At 43.8% G+C, this 14968-nt stretch overlaps 1 protein-coding gene across 3 annotated transcripts in view; it reads right to left on the bottom strand.

Annotated features, from left to right (window-relative positions):
• Positions 1 to 3087: 3087 nt before the first annotated feature.
• Positions 3088 to 14968, bottom strand: part of bcar1 (BCAR1 scaffold protein, Cas family member) — a 99739-nt gene continuing 87858 nt past the window's right edge. For all 3 annotated transcript variants that reach the window (XM_079265989.1, XM_079265991.1, XM_079265990.1), the window contains 5 exons: positions 10700 to 10795; positions 10132 to 10521; positions 8666 to 9544; positions 5647 to 5733; positions 3088 to 4589 (listed from right to left, as the gene is read on the bottom strand). In XM_079265989.1, coding sequence (XP_079122115.1) covers positions 4062 to 4589; positions 5647 to 5733; positions 8666 to 9544; positions 10132 to 10521; positions 10700 to 10795 — 1980 coding nt within the window. In that variant the 3' untranslated portion in view covers positions 3088 to 4061. The remainder of the gene's footprint in view (positions 4590 to 5646; positions 5734 to 8665; positions 9545 to 10131; positions 10522 to 10699; positions 10796 to 14968) is intronic.

Below are 14968 nucleotides of genomic sequence, written 5' to 3'. Positions count from 1 at the left end.
AACGAGTCAGGCTAAAAAGCTGATTGAGTAAGGCTTACGAAACCACAAGTCTCCGTTCTACAGTTCGGCTCTGCGAACCTGGAAAGCTAACAAAACTAATATTGTGTAATACTGTATTAGTTTACTCTGTGATTTAGATATTTGTGGATATTGATAGTTTCTACAGTGACGTGTTAACCCATTTTATTTAATTGTATTAAATGTTATTAATGACGGTTAGCTAATTATCAACAAATGAATGCAACGCTGAATGAAATGGAAACATTTCATTATGCTGTTCTCCACTTTCCATTGTCGTCATCTTCTTTCTGCTTTTAGCGGATTGCAATTGCAACTTTAAGGTGCGTACCGCTGCCTATCGTACCAGAATATGTAGAACAGCATGTTTACAATAGTCTGTAAAGCACTTTCCAGTGCCAATGCTTACTATAAATATAACTTCTATAAATGTGAATTATTATATTGGTCACACATTTCTATATGCAGCCCCAATGGATGACATCTTGGAAGAAGAGGAATACGTAGGATGTTCTTTCTCATTACCAGCTGTGTTGCGTTTAATGTGTTAAATCTTGAAAGCATCCATCATATTTTGAATTTAGCGGCCTCTTTAATTGTTACGCACTTCTTGAATAATCCTGAAGTGCTAGGATATATTCTGTAATAGACATGGACATTCAGATATCAGTGGGATTTACACTTCCTGAGAATATCATTGGTTCTGATGTCCAGAACTTCAGAATACCTGAAGCTGTAATTATAGCCCATGTAAGGAGCTCAATTGTCTTCTTTGTTGGTTCTCAGAGAAAAGACGTGAGGTGTTGAAGGACAAGCAGCAGACTGGACAGAGACGAGGACATCAAGCTGAGGAGAGTTGGACCTGAAAAAAAGATATCTGACGTTTTAGTCTTTTTTTATTCAGAGTAGAGTAATATGATATAGTATGTCCGAAAAAGTATTATAAAAGCCATAGTGTAGTAAGTATGATACAATAATTATTGTTAGAAATAGTTTATGACGTCATGAGTCATAAAAAAGTGATGGTATAGTAAGCAAACGTCATAATTTGGTACATAATAAAAGTCATATTATACCATGTCTAAAATTCCATATTATATTACGTCAGAAAAGTCACAGTATAGCATATTGAAAAAAAGTTCTTAAAAAGACATTGTATACTTTGTTAAAAAAAGTTTAAAATAGTAATCATATAATACTTAGAAATAATCCATGGTGTAGAATTTCAAAAAGTTATTCTATAATGTACAAACAAATCTGAGTATATTATGTCAGACATTTCATAAAAAGCCATACATAATATATTTTGTAAATAGTCAAAGTACAGATCGTACGGAAGGTCGAAAACAATCCTAAAACAGTCATAGTAAGGTATGTCAAAAAGTCTTGTATCGTAAGTCAAAAGGTATTAACTATGTTGAAAAATGTACTTACGATGGCATACGATCGTATGGTATGTCTGAAAAAGCCCTTAAAAAGCTATTATACATTATGCCAAAAAAAGTCCAGTATGTAAAAATAAATAATCATATTAAGTCATAGTATAGTATTTCTTTGGATAGTATGTTAGGATAGTTCTGAAAGTCTAGTGTTTAAAAAAAGCCACACGTCCATATGTCACTAATAAGTCATGCCACGCCACATTGTCATAAAAGTCATAGTATAGTTTTTCAAAAACTTCATAAAAAGTCGGATAGTATGTTCACATAAAAAGCCACCGCATGTCAAACGAGTCATTAAAAAGTAATGTAACTTCTAGTCCGATTATATTGTGTCAAAGAGTGATAGAATAGCATACTATTTAAAAAAAAGCCTAAACATAGAATGTCGAAAAGTAATAGTATGGTATCGCGAAAATACATTGAAAAGCATGTCAAAAAAATCATAGTATGTCAAACAGGTCATCCAAAAAAAGTCATTGGATGTCGGAAAAGTTTTAGAAAAGTTTTTTCGATGCAGTATACTTTGAAGTTTTTTACATTTTTCGACAAAATTCCCAATTGTACTTAATTCGCAATGCTATACTAATATGACTTTCTTTCGACATACTATACTATGACTTTTTTACACTTTCGACATGACTCCTTAATGATTTATTTCAACACACTATACATTTTCATATTTTGTTTGGATATGCTATGCTTTGACTTTTTTGGACATACTATACTATCACTTTTTCATGACGTACCGTATTTTGACACACTATATTACAACTTTTTAATGATTTTTCAACATACTATACGATAACATTTTACAACATACTAGACCAAGATTCTTTACGACAGAATATACTCGGTCTTTTTTCAACGAGGTCTTTTTCTATGGCTTTTTTAATCTTTTCGATTTTGTTAATGACTTTTTTAGAAACATTATGCATTTACTTTTTTGACATACAAAAGTGTTACTTTGTCGACTTTTCTTGACAAATTATTCTATGATTTTTTCATAGCTTTTTGATGATTCGTTTTACATTTTTCTATGGCTTTTTAAAAAATGACTTTGCTATACTTTACTATACAATGGCTTATTATTACTTTTTTTGACAAACTACAGTTTTTTGATGACTTTTCTGACATACAATACTATGACCTTTATTGACATACTGTGCTATCATTTTTTAGGCATACTATAGGAGGGCTTTTTTGAAATACTATATGACATTTTTATGATGTTTTCTTCTTTTGGGATACTATTCTGCAACTTTTTTATGAGCTTTTAAAAAATATTATTATATGGCTTTTCTGAGACGTTCAACATTCCATACTCTGGCTTTTCTGTGGCTTTTTTGACGTACAATACTCTGGCTCTTTCGTGACTTTCTTGGCGTGCCTTATTATGAGACTATTGTTGTGACATAGAGTGTCATACGATTTGATAATGAACATAAATGCTGTTGACCTCCCTGCCTGAGGGTGCTGCTGTACATTGCGTCTGTGTTTTTGTATCTGTTGAGTTGCAGGTGATTGGATGAGGACCGATTAGGCCTGAGCTAAGAAGGAACCTGTGGAGGCCGGCTCACTCTCTCTTTTCTCTCCAGCTCCCAACCAGGCAACAACCTCTGAAATCGTCTCAGAGAGAAGAAGAAAAGCATGTTTAATTTCATGTCAGCTTTTAGCCTTTTACACTCCTTTTCTCAAATACATGGATCATACAAAAAAAACCTGCATAAAGTTTTCCCAGAAAAAAAAAGCAATTGAGAGGGCACTGAATCATCTTTAATAACTGCAGTACTCCAAACGTACAGTTGTGTGGACATCTCTTGGTGCTGCCTGCACCGGAGGATTGAAATCAGTGTGGACAAGCCGCAGGCGGTGACGTCCTGCTCCCACACACAGGCGGCACGGTGTGTGTGTGTGTGTGTGTGTGTGGGTGGGTGGGTGTGTGGGTGTGGGTGTGTGTGTGTGTGTGTGTGTGTGTGGGTGGGTGTGTGCGTGCGTGCGTTTTTCGGAAAGTGTGCCTTTGTCAGGGATGGAGAAGCGCATAGATGTACTACAACATACTGTCATACATATTATCTGCAATTTACACATCCATAACAATAATGATACAAGGATCAACAATCAGAACCAGAATTATACAGTATAGCAATAATAACAATTATTGATATTGCCTAAAAACTACATTTATTTACTTTTCTTTCTTCTTCAAAAAAGAACCATATATTTATATATATGTGTGTATATATATATATATACTGGAAGTTCTTGAGTCTTTTTTTATTTCTGGTTTTCTGACTAAATAAGTAACTTAAATATTTACAGTGATTATTTTACAACCATTGGCCCAGCCCGCTGAAGATAAAACGTTCCTTTTAGTTTGTCTAGAATAAAAAGTGTGCGGAAGGAAGGAGGGACGAGGGAGGGGTGGTCCCAGTGAAAGGTGGGGTGGATGTGGGGTCTCCAACCTCAAACTGGAGGGGTGTACAGGGTTTTCCGCAGGGGGCTCCAGGTCCAGGCAGGTTTACTGCCCCCCGTGCTGCAGGGTCATCTCAGTTGTGTCACTGTTTGGTTTCTTTTCCTCCCCCCGTGCCCCCCTTCTCTCCCCTACATGACCAGCAGCTGTCCCAGCACCATCCTGAACTGCTGCGTGCACCCTGCCAGCTCCCTCACCCTCTCAGTCATCTCCCTGGCCGCTCCGGGGGAAGGATACTGGAGCGCCGCCATCTTCGTGCTGACCACGATGTCCTTGAGTTTTTCGCAGAGTGCATTGCTGCTCTGGGCCACGTGCGCTCTCACGTCGGGCGACTTGGCCTGGCGCGACAGCGTGTCGCCGATGAACACCAGCTTGTGCGCGCTGAGGATGACGAACTTGCTGTGCGCGACGAAGATCTTGGGCGGCTGGTTGGAGTTGACGGCGGTGAAGAAGGCGTCGATGGCGTTGGTCACCGCTGTGATGTTGTGCTCGCACTGCTCCTGGTAGAAGAGGAGGAGCTGACGGTCGCCGTGGCCTAGCTTGGAGCCGTTCTGGGCCTGCTGGTTGGCCGGAGGGGGGTGCGGGGACGGGACCCAGCCTGTCATGTCGTTGTTGATCGGCCGGCTGACTTCCTGCTCGAGCCGCTCAAACTGTTTGATCTGGAGGAAGAGGAAGGAGACCGTCAATGCTTTATCATAATGCTATGATTCCAACTGTAACATCTTTTGGTTTTACCTGAAACAAGTCATTTTATAGACGACACAATCAATCAGAAAGATGATCGCCGGATGAATCCACAACTCATTCAGCCCAGTCAGACAGGTACCGCACCGATCAATGAACATTTCGATGAAAACATGATTTGCCAAATCTGGCAACCCTTGAAAGCAACTACTGAATGTAGACAAAGAGTCTAGGGATGCAACATGTCCCTGCAAATATCCAGCAGCTACGACATGTCTCTGGCAACATTTTTTATTAAAATAAATAAAATAAACACTGTTGTCTGAGTGAGGAAGACACCATCCTTATACTAACAGCTCTAATTACGACTTTATTCTTTCAACATTACTAAATATTCTGACTCCTCAGAAAACAGGGAGATATGGGGGGAGCTGTTTTGAATGTGCAAAGAAATGTGGATCATCTCGCTGACCCTCTGTGAGCTATTAAAGTCCATACATGTATACATGAATGTGTCAATGAGGTGAATTGGTGCCACGTTCACATTTTTAAAAAAAGTACAAAGACAAAAGAGGAGGGAGAGTCATGTCTACATGTGTGCTGACTCTGCAGAGACGACATTAAATGAGAGAAGTTTATAGAATAAATACACAAGGACTGAGAGACTAACTGCATTATGTTCCATTCTATTTTTATATTTTGAATTTGGTGTTTTTCTTTCCAATAAATAAAGACGTTTCCATCAGATATTGGTGCAGGACAATTTGCCAGAATGCAACAAATTAAGTGGTTAACATTTGTTTTATTTCCTGTGCGAGGCCCCCCCCCAAGCTTAATATGTTTGTCAGCTTGATTTTGGCCGGCCCCCTAGTGGCCCAGCACTGTTTACAGCAGCATCACTTCTAGTTATGGCCTAAACGGCCACTCATTTCTTCTCTCTCTCACACAAACAATCACATCACAGAACAAAGAAAGTGAGAGTAAAGGACAGCGAGAGACACAGACGGACGGGTACCAGATGGACGGACAGACCTGTTGCTGCTCCAGTTGTGTCTTGTGTCTGATGATGTTGCCTTTCTCCAGCAGCTGTCTTTGGTTCTTCTCAAACTCCTCCTTTCCCTGACGGATCAAACACAGCTGTAACACCGACATGATGTGTACAAAACATCTCTGTTCTTCACGATCATATTGAGGATCATGAGAACTATACAGCCTCTGTCTCCCTCTAGTGGTGACAAACAGGAACCGCAAGAATGTTGATGGGACGTAACTTATCTCCTCTCATGCACATTCCTCGAACAGCCTTGCTGACACACACACACACACTTGATTGGTATATAAAAAAAATATGCTGACTCTTCACATGCACATGGACTCATTCATCATGGCTATGAAAGGTGTGTGTGTGTGTGTGAGACAGAGTGAGCGTGGCCCCAACAGAGATGCTGTGTCGGTACAGCCTCACACACACACACACACACACACACACACACGTTGTTGTTGGGGGGAGATAAAAGTACTACACAGCTAGATATGTCTTCTCCTGGCAAAATAAATCCATGATATTAGGGCTGGGCGGTATGACCAAAAATCCATATCACGGTATTTTTTAAGACTACCGGTTTCACGGCATATCACGGTATTTTTTAAGACTACCGGTTTCACGGCATATCAGGGTATTTTTTTCCGCCTTAATGCAGTGGCAGGCCGTGCATTTTACACCTGGGCCTTCACTGCTGTCCTGCAGCTGAAATATCACCTTATAGCCACATTATGGCGCCACAGCTTCTATTCGTTTTTTAAGGCTGTAAGTATGTATGAGTCGTTTGAATCATGCTGGTCTGGCTGTGGGATCCACCGTCACTCCTTAATGACAAGCCGCGACACAAAGAGATGATCATAGGATTTTACTTTCACAACTTGAATGTTGAACGTACTGCTCTGCAGAGTCGTTCCTCGTCTCAGTCTCCTCTGTCATGGTGTCTGGTACATCTTATTCTGGTCAGAATGTCCATATTTGATTGTCTGAGCTGCATCACGTGATGTGATTCACTACCCATCAGCCTCTGCTGGCTGTTAAGTTTCGTTTCACGATAGTCACGTGCTCGCCCACTGACCAATCACAGCACACTCTGCACCTCGCGGCAGAGCCTGTACATGGACACTGAGCGGCATGTAATGCTGACGTCATTATAGGACGGCCCGCCACTGGCTTAATGCATTAATTAATTAACACCGTAAACTAACACAAGAACGGCCGGTCAACCGGCGGTGAACAGCTGTTTGTGTGGCGTGTCACTTTCCTTCACCTCCGGTTTCCTTCACCTACTGGGTCCTAAATCCCTCCATGTATCAACTTACATTTATAACAAATACCACACATATTACGGTAATCAGCGTTGCATATGTGTCGAACAAAAATACCTTTTGTTGTTCAGTCTTTGTTCATCCTGCATCGCTCTTTTCTGTTCTTTAACGTTACTGGCACAACAGAGCTGTTAGCTCCCAGCGGTTAGCAGACTGTTGTTACCCAGACAGTTGTTACCCAGCATGCAGTTCGGCAGAGAAATTTGATAAATGTACAATTATTAGTGCTACAAATTGTTTATCTGTCACAAACTGTTGTGTCGTGGTGTTTTGCCCTGTTAAAGAGCGTTAGTTGTGGGTTGTTAATTGTTGTTATAATAATTGTTGTTATAAAGTTATAAAGTAAACAATGAGTAGGGGTCCCACTCAATACAGGTAAGACAACTAGCTCCGTCCGTAGCACTCCAAGCGGCGAACAATATATTTTGCTGCCTGTTGAAGAGCAACAGAAGTTGTTTTGGCTGTGTATGACGGTATATGAAAAAGTCATATTGTACGGGAAATTGAAACCGGTATACCGTCCAGCCCTATATGATATAATATATAATATGTACAGTTGATCTCATCAATATATCTATAAGTACATGTTCAAGATATATACACATACAGTATTACATTGAGGGATATGTGCAGTATTTGCATATCAAGTTTAGGTAATTCAATTAAGAAATGTGTTAATTAATTGATGTTTACTTTCATTATTATTAGACGTATTTATGCTTTCTTATTTACGTCTGGCCTTTTTTCCCTATGCTTTAGCAACATTTGGGGCGACTGTGGCGCACTGGGTTAAGAGGTCGTCTGGGAGCCGGAAGGTCAACGGTTCGATCCCCGACTGGGACGTGTCACGTGTCGAAGTGTACCTGAGCAATACACTGAACCCCCGGCTCCCCGGGTGCCGATCTGCTCCCTATATACAGGGATGGGTCAAATGCAGAGAAGAACTTCCCCCTTAAAGGGATAAAGATAGTATACATTCTATTCTTCTTCTAACATGGATGTGTTGATTCGTCTGTTTGCCAATAAAGCAAATTTAAATTGAAAAAAAATGAAATTGATTATGACTTCAGTTCTCATAGATAAATGACAGCTGCTGTGGGACTTCAGCTCTGTCATTGACAAACCGAGGCAATATACTATATCATATATTTTGTAATAAAAAAGGCACTTTTGAAAACAAAAAGCTAACGACAAAATGTGTGCATGGAGGGCAGCTCAGGGACTCTGTGTGAAGCTCGCTCATGTTTGTTCCAGAGCGTCACATGACCACAGTCACACGGCCGAGCTAAAATATGTTTCGTGTTGCAACTAGAAATGTGCACTCGGTACTGGTGAAGGTCTGAAGCAGTTGCTGATCGCTAGCAGTTCGTACCGGCCGGTTAAGAGGATTGGCCAGTCAGTGACGGTATAAAACAGTGGATAAAAAAGGTTTTTGAAAAAGTGTTGGATCACTGCAACTTTGAGAGGTCCTTGAGCATACAGTCCTAAATGAACACTGAAAATATTAGGCTGATGGGTCTGGTAGTATCTTAGATTAGCCGTGGACAGACAGACAGACGCCGTCACACACACACACACACACACACACACACACACACACACACACACACACACACAACCGGATGCATGATCACATGCAGAAAGAAACAGCCATGTAAAAAGGTGTATGTCCATGTGTGTGTACCTGTAAATGGACGTAGTCGTAGTCCTCCATCCAGCCTTCCTCTGTGGTCTCATACGGCCGGTCCACACCTTCCTCTTCCTCTGCAGCTGTAAACTTTGGCGGAGAGGGGAGGGGCCGCGACTGAATGTTCACCCTCTCCCCTCCCTGATAGCTCCCACTTCCCGATCCCGTCATGTGACCGCCGAGCTCGCCCGGGATCGGGGGAAGCGGCAGCTGCTGCTGCCGGTTGGTCCGTTTGAAGAGCAGCGAGGCGTTACCGTGGAGAAAGGAGGCGAGCTGCTTGGCGTCGTCGGGGATGCCTCGCGCCGTCATGGTCAGCCGATCCAGGTCGTCCCCTCCCGGCGGGGGTGCCGCGAGCGCGGCGTGCGACCAGGAGATGCCGTCCAAGCTCTGACTGTGTCGGATCAAACTCTGGAAGACCTCCTCCATCTTCCCCACCTGACGGCCCAGCTTGGTCTGCAGGGAGCGGTCCGTGGCCTGGGCGGAGTTTGCCACGGCGCCCCGGGCAAATTCTAAGAAATCCCGCACGGTGGAGCGCACGCGGTCAGCGGCTTGATGAATGGCGGGGAGGTTTCCTTCCAGATGGGCGGGGCTTCTCCAGTTGCCCGTGATGAACGACATCATGAGTGAAACGCTGGACTCGACGGCCTGCTGGAGGCGGGACAGACGCTCCATGGCCTGCTCCAGGTCCAGGATGAGGGGCTTCCCCGGTACGGAGCCAGGGCCGGGAAGGGAGGAGGAAGAGGAGGTGTCGCGGACGGGGACCATGTCCAAGGAAGAAGCGGAGTGGTTGCTCCGTGTGCTTCCCGTGCTGGAGGCGGACAGCCGCTTGAAGGACAAGGTGAGCTCCTCACTGGTGGACTGAGCGTCACGTACCACCTGGAAAACATGGACGCAAAATAAGCTAAGCTAGCAGTTTAGCCCTGTTTCCTGTCTGTGTACAAGCTAGCAGTGCTAATTTCATCAAAATGAATTATAATGTGAAGCAGTCTTTGAAATGTCCACAACGAAAACAAGACAAAAACTAATTTAAAATGTCTATAATGCATAATAAACATACTTATATGTTATAATCTGCTTATAGGACGGTATAATTATAGTTATAAGCGCTCTAAATATTAACAATATTATTATTATTATTATAATGCATTTTATAATTACTTATACGGTCAAGTATCAATAGTTTTCACTTTACTTAAAGCAACAATGACCACTTAGAGTTATGATAAGATTATAAAGCAATTATGAAGTGTTATGACACCTGACCTTAGCATTATGATTGTTTAAGAGTGCTTATAACTCTAATTATACAGTGCTATTAACAGATTATTACACAATATGTTTGTAATGCCTTATAGCCATGCGTGATGTAGAAAGTGTTGCTCGATTACAGTATTTCTCATCAGATAGAAACTAACTGAACACAACGATGGTTTGCCAACATGTGGGAGCGCCTCTTCAGATACCTGCGGTGGGACATCGTAGACACTGTGGTCTCCCCTCTCCCCTCCTTTCTCCTCTCGCTCCCGAGGGAAGTCGTAGACGTCCTGATGGTGATGACCCCCCGATCGCAGGCTGGCGGGGATGTCGTAGATCTCCTGAGGGGGCTGGTCGACTCCGCGGTAACGCTTGTCGGTGAGGATCGGGGGCGGGACGTCGTACACGTCCTCCGGGATCGGCGGCTCGTCGTCGTCGTCGTCGTCGCCGTTGCTGTTGAGGTTGCTGTGCGGGTACTGGCCGGGGGGCGGGAGAGCCGGCTTGAGTTTGGCAAAGTGGGGCGGCACATCGTAGGTCTCCTCTCTGATTGGCTGAGACTCGGGGACGTCTTTGCTGACGGACGGGGGGAAGTCATACACCTGAGGAGAGAGAGAGAGGGAGAAACATTCAAATATAGTAATAAACACTAAAGCAACTGTGACCACTGATTTAGATCACATTTTTCAACATGATAGTAAGAATAGAGTATATATATATGTATACACACACACACACACACAGTATATTACAGTATATATTATATTCAGACAGCCTTACCGTCTGCTGTGTGCTTTTGTCTGAGCTGGCTGGGATGTCATATATATCCTGACCACTAGAGGGCCCCTTCACCACCATGGGAGGAGCGTCATACACCTGAACACAAGACATCCAGACAGAGAAATAACATGCAGTTACACACACACATCTCACAGCTGCTTCACCATCTAATTATCTGTGAAGTATGAGTATGATACGACCAGCAATATATAACAACAATTCCTGATGATACAACTCATCAAACTAATGCGACCTGGTCCGCCGTAAAATAGATTAAAGAATTTAATTCCATTTGATTATTTTAAGTTCAAGGCCAGAGAAAATATTTAAAATTTGTGTGAATAAAATGTAAGACTTTTTAAAATCTTCTAAGGCCTTTCCTATTTGAGGAAACTGAATACAATCCTGCAGTAACTGCTAACATCACACTACTGTATAATAGGCGAGATGTGAGATGACTGTTGGTACCAGATGTGGTGATAATTTCATTGTCTGTGGGGAACCCCCTCGTCCACTGGAAGCTTTTAAGGGGACGTGTACACAAATGCAACATCACGTGTGTTTGGCAATTTAAAAAGCTGACGGAAGCACGCAGACAATCGCTCTGAGAACAAGCACGTCTGAAGATGCTTTAAAAGGTCCTTTAGGTTCTTTAAAGTGTCACCAAGAGTACATTATTCTACTCGAAACTAATGTGGAATAAAAAACAGTTAAGAAAGATATACGCAGGCGCACGCACACACACACCACACACCACACACACACACACCACACACACACACACACACACACCACACACACCACACACACACACACCACACACACACACACACACCACACACACACACCACACACCACACACACACACACCACACACACACACACACACCACACACACACACACACACACACCACACACACCACACCCACACCACACACACACACACACCACACACACACACCACACACACACACACACCACACACACCACACACACACACACACACACCACACACACACACACCCCACACACCACACACACCACACACACACACACACCACACACACCACACACACCACACACACACACACACCACACACACCACACACACACACACACCACACACACCACACACCACACGCACACGGACACACACACCACACACACACACACACACACGCACACACACACACACACCACACACACACCACACACACACACACACCACACACACCACACACCACACGCACACGGACACACACACCACACACACACGCACACGCACACACACCACACACCACACACCACACACACACACCACACACACCACACACCACACGCACACGGACACACACACCACACACCACACACACACACACACGCACCACACACACCACCCACACACACCACACACACACGCGCACACACACACCACACACACACACACACACACACACACCACACACACCACACGCACACACACACACACCACACACACACCACACACCACACGCACACGGACACACACACCACACACACACACACACACACGCACACACACACACCACACACACACCACACACACACACACACCACACACACCACACACACACACCACACACACCACACACCACACGCACACGGACACACACACCACACACCACACACACACACACACACACGCACCACACACACCACCCACACACACCACACACACACGCGCACACACACACCACACACACACACACACACACACACACCACCCACACACACACACACACCACCCACACACGCACACACACACGCACACGATCACACACACCACACACACACACGCACACACACGCACACACACACACCACACACCACACACACGCACACACACACCACACACACACACACACACACACACACACACACACACACACCACACCAGTGGTGTATAAAGTACTCAAAAGCCATACTTGAGTAAAAGTAAAGATACCTTACTGGAAAACTACTCAAGTAAAAGTAAAAAGTCACCTCTTAGAATACTACTTGAGTAAAAGTCTTAAAGTATCTGATATTTATTGTACTTAAGTATCAAAAGTAATTTTCTGATATTAAATGTACATCACAACCTGAACATTAAATGAACATCATAACCTGTTCATTGAAAGTAAAAGTACAAGTAAATGCTGTTAATAAAAAAGCAAAGGGTCAGAATTGTGAGAATGATGAAGTTTATTCTTTTAAGTGTTGTGGCCACCATGACTAAGGACATGGAGCTGTGTTGAACATAATTGGGTTGGCTGTGATCCATCCAGGAGCAACAATGTTCAACATAATGTATTGTACATAAGTATACTTTTGCATCTACTATGAACGTATGGTCATAATTATCCGAAAAGCAATATGACACTGAAGGAGTTGTAACAGTGCGTTTATAAGTATGCTCATTCCGACTAGAGCAGTGATTCTTAACCAGTGGGCCGCGGCCCAATGGTGGGCCACGAGCGCCACCTAGAGGGCCGCGAAAAAATTTCAGTTTTGCACCTGTGGGCCGCGAGGGCCGCGGGACCGCATAGGTTATCAATTGAAGACACCAGAGATACTGTTATCCATGAGACGCTCAGTTACGATATAGCTTCCCACCACCGGGTGGCGGTAATGCAGTTGTTTAACAAGCTACACTAAGCAGAAGAAGACACTCAGCTAGCCGCTAGCCTGTAGCGAAAGGTATGGATACGTTTTTAAAAAGAAAAAATGACGATGACAGTGGTGCCATACCCCCCCCAAAAGTATAAATGTGTGCGCAAGTACAATCCTGACTTTATAAAGTACGGCTTTGTGAACGGAGGCAACGAGGCAGAGCCGAGGGCTCAGTGTGTGGAATGTGGGCTAATGCTGTCAAACGAAGCACTGAAGCCTTCGAAACTAAAGCCACACCAAGCGACGAAACATCCAACGCTCGTGGGAAAGCCGGTGGAATTTTTCAAGAGAAAGGAAAATGGGCTACAAATGCAGAAACTGTCTGTCGTGTCACTGACTGGTTACTCAAAATGTGCTTTGAAAGCCAGCTACCTCGTAGCCAGACGTGTAGCACAAAGTAAGAAAGCATTCACGTAGCGGAGGAGTTGGTTCTGCCTGCCGCTGTGGATATGTGCCGTGAGATGATTGGGGAGGCTGCTGCAAAGAAGCTGCTGACTATCCCACTCTCAAACGACACCGTGAGTCACCGTATCGCGGACATGGCCTCAGACATAAAGCTTCAGCTTCTGGAAAGAATAAAAAGTAGCCCATTTTACTCTTTGCAACTAGACGAGTCCACTGATGTCACGAATGCCGCACTGCTGCTGGTTTTTGTTCGCTATCGCTGGGACAGTAGTTTGCACGAAGACATACTGTTTTGTGGAGAGCTACCAACACGAGCTACGGCTCAGGAATGTTTCGGCTGCATGGATAACTACTTCACTGAGAACGGCCTGGACTGGCAGAACTGTGTAGGGGTGTGCAGTGATGGTGCAGCGTCAATGACCGGCAGGCATAACGGCGTCGTCAAGCAGATACTTGATCGTGCACCAGAAGCTAAATGGACCCACTGCTTTCTCCACCGTGAAAGCCTTGCAGCTAAAAATATGTCCCCAGAGTTCCATGAGGTGATGGATGTGAGTGTGAAAACCATCAACTTCATTAAAAGAGCTGTGAACTCCAGATGTTTTGCCAAGCTTTGTGAGGACATGGAAGCAGATCATGTCCAGCTGCTCTATCACAGTGAGGTGAGATGGCTCTCAAGAGGACTGGTCCTCAGTCGTTTGTTTGAGCTGAGGAATGAGGTCTTCTCTTTTCTCACTGAGAAAAAATATCCTCTGGCACATTACCATGCTGACACAAAGTTCACAGCTAAACTTGCCTACCTCTGTGACATTTTTTCACTGCTGAACCAGCTGAACATCTCACTTCAAGGGAGAAATACCAACATATTTGTTGTTGCAGACAAAGTTCAAGCTTTCCAAAAAAAACTTGCTTTGTGGACAAAGAGGGCCCAGGAAAAGAGGATGGACATGTTTCCACTTTTGTCTGACATTTTGGAAAACTCTCCTCAGGTGCAGATCAGTGACTCAGTCTCTCACAACTGGCAGAGAAATTCGATGACTACTTTCCTGAGGATCCCAGAGACGGACACATGTGGATTTTGGACCCATTTTCTCTGGATCCCACTGAAGAAGATGTTGCTTTGCCCTCACATCTGGAATCCCAGCTTCTGGAAGTTTCCACCGACAGCACTT

This window comes from Melanostigma gelatinosum, assembly GCF_949748355.1.
Source record: "Melanostigma gelatinosum genome assembly, chromosome: 1".
Classification (NCBI taxonomy): Eukaryota; Metazoa; Chordata; class Actinopteri; order Perciformes; family Zoarcidae; genus Melanostigma; species Melanostigma gelatinosum.
The sequence above is the reverse complement of the archived record's forward strand: the minus strand, read 5'-3'. Positions and strand labels throughout refer to the sequence as shown.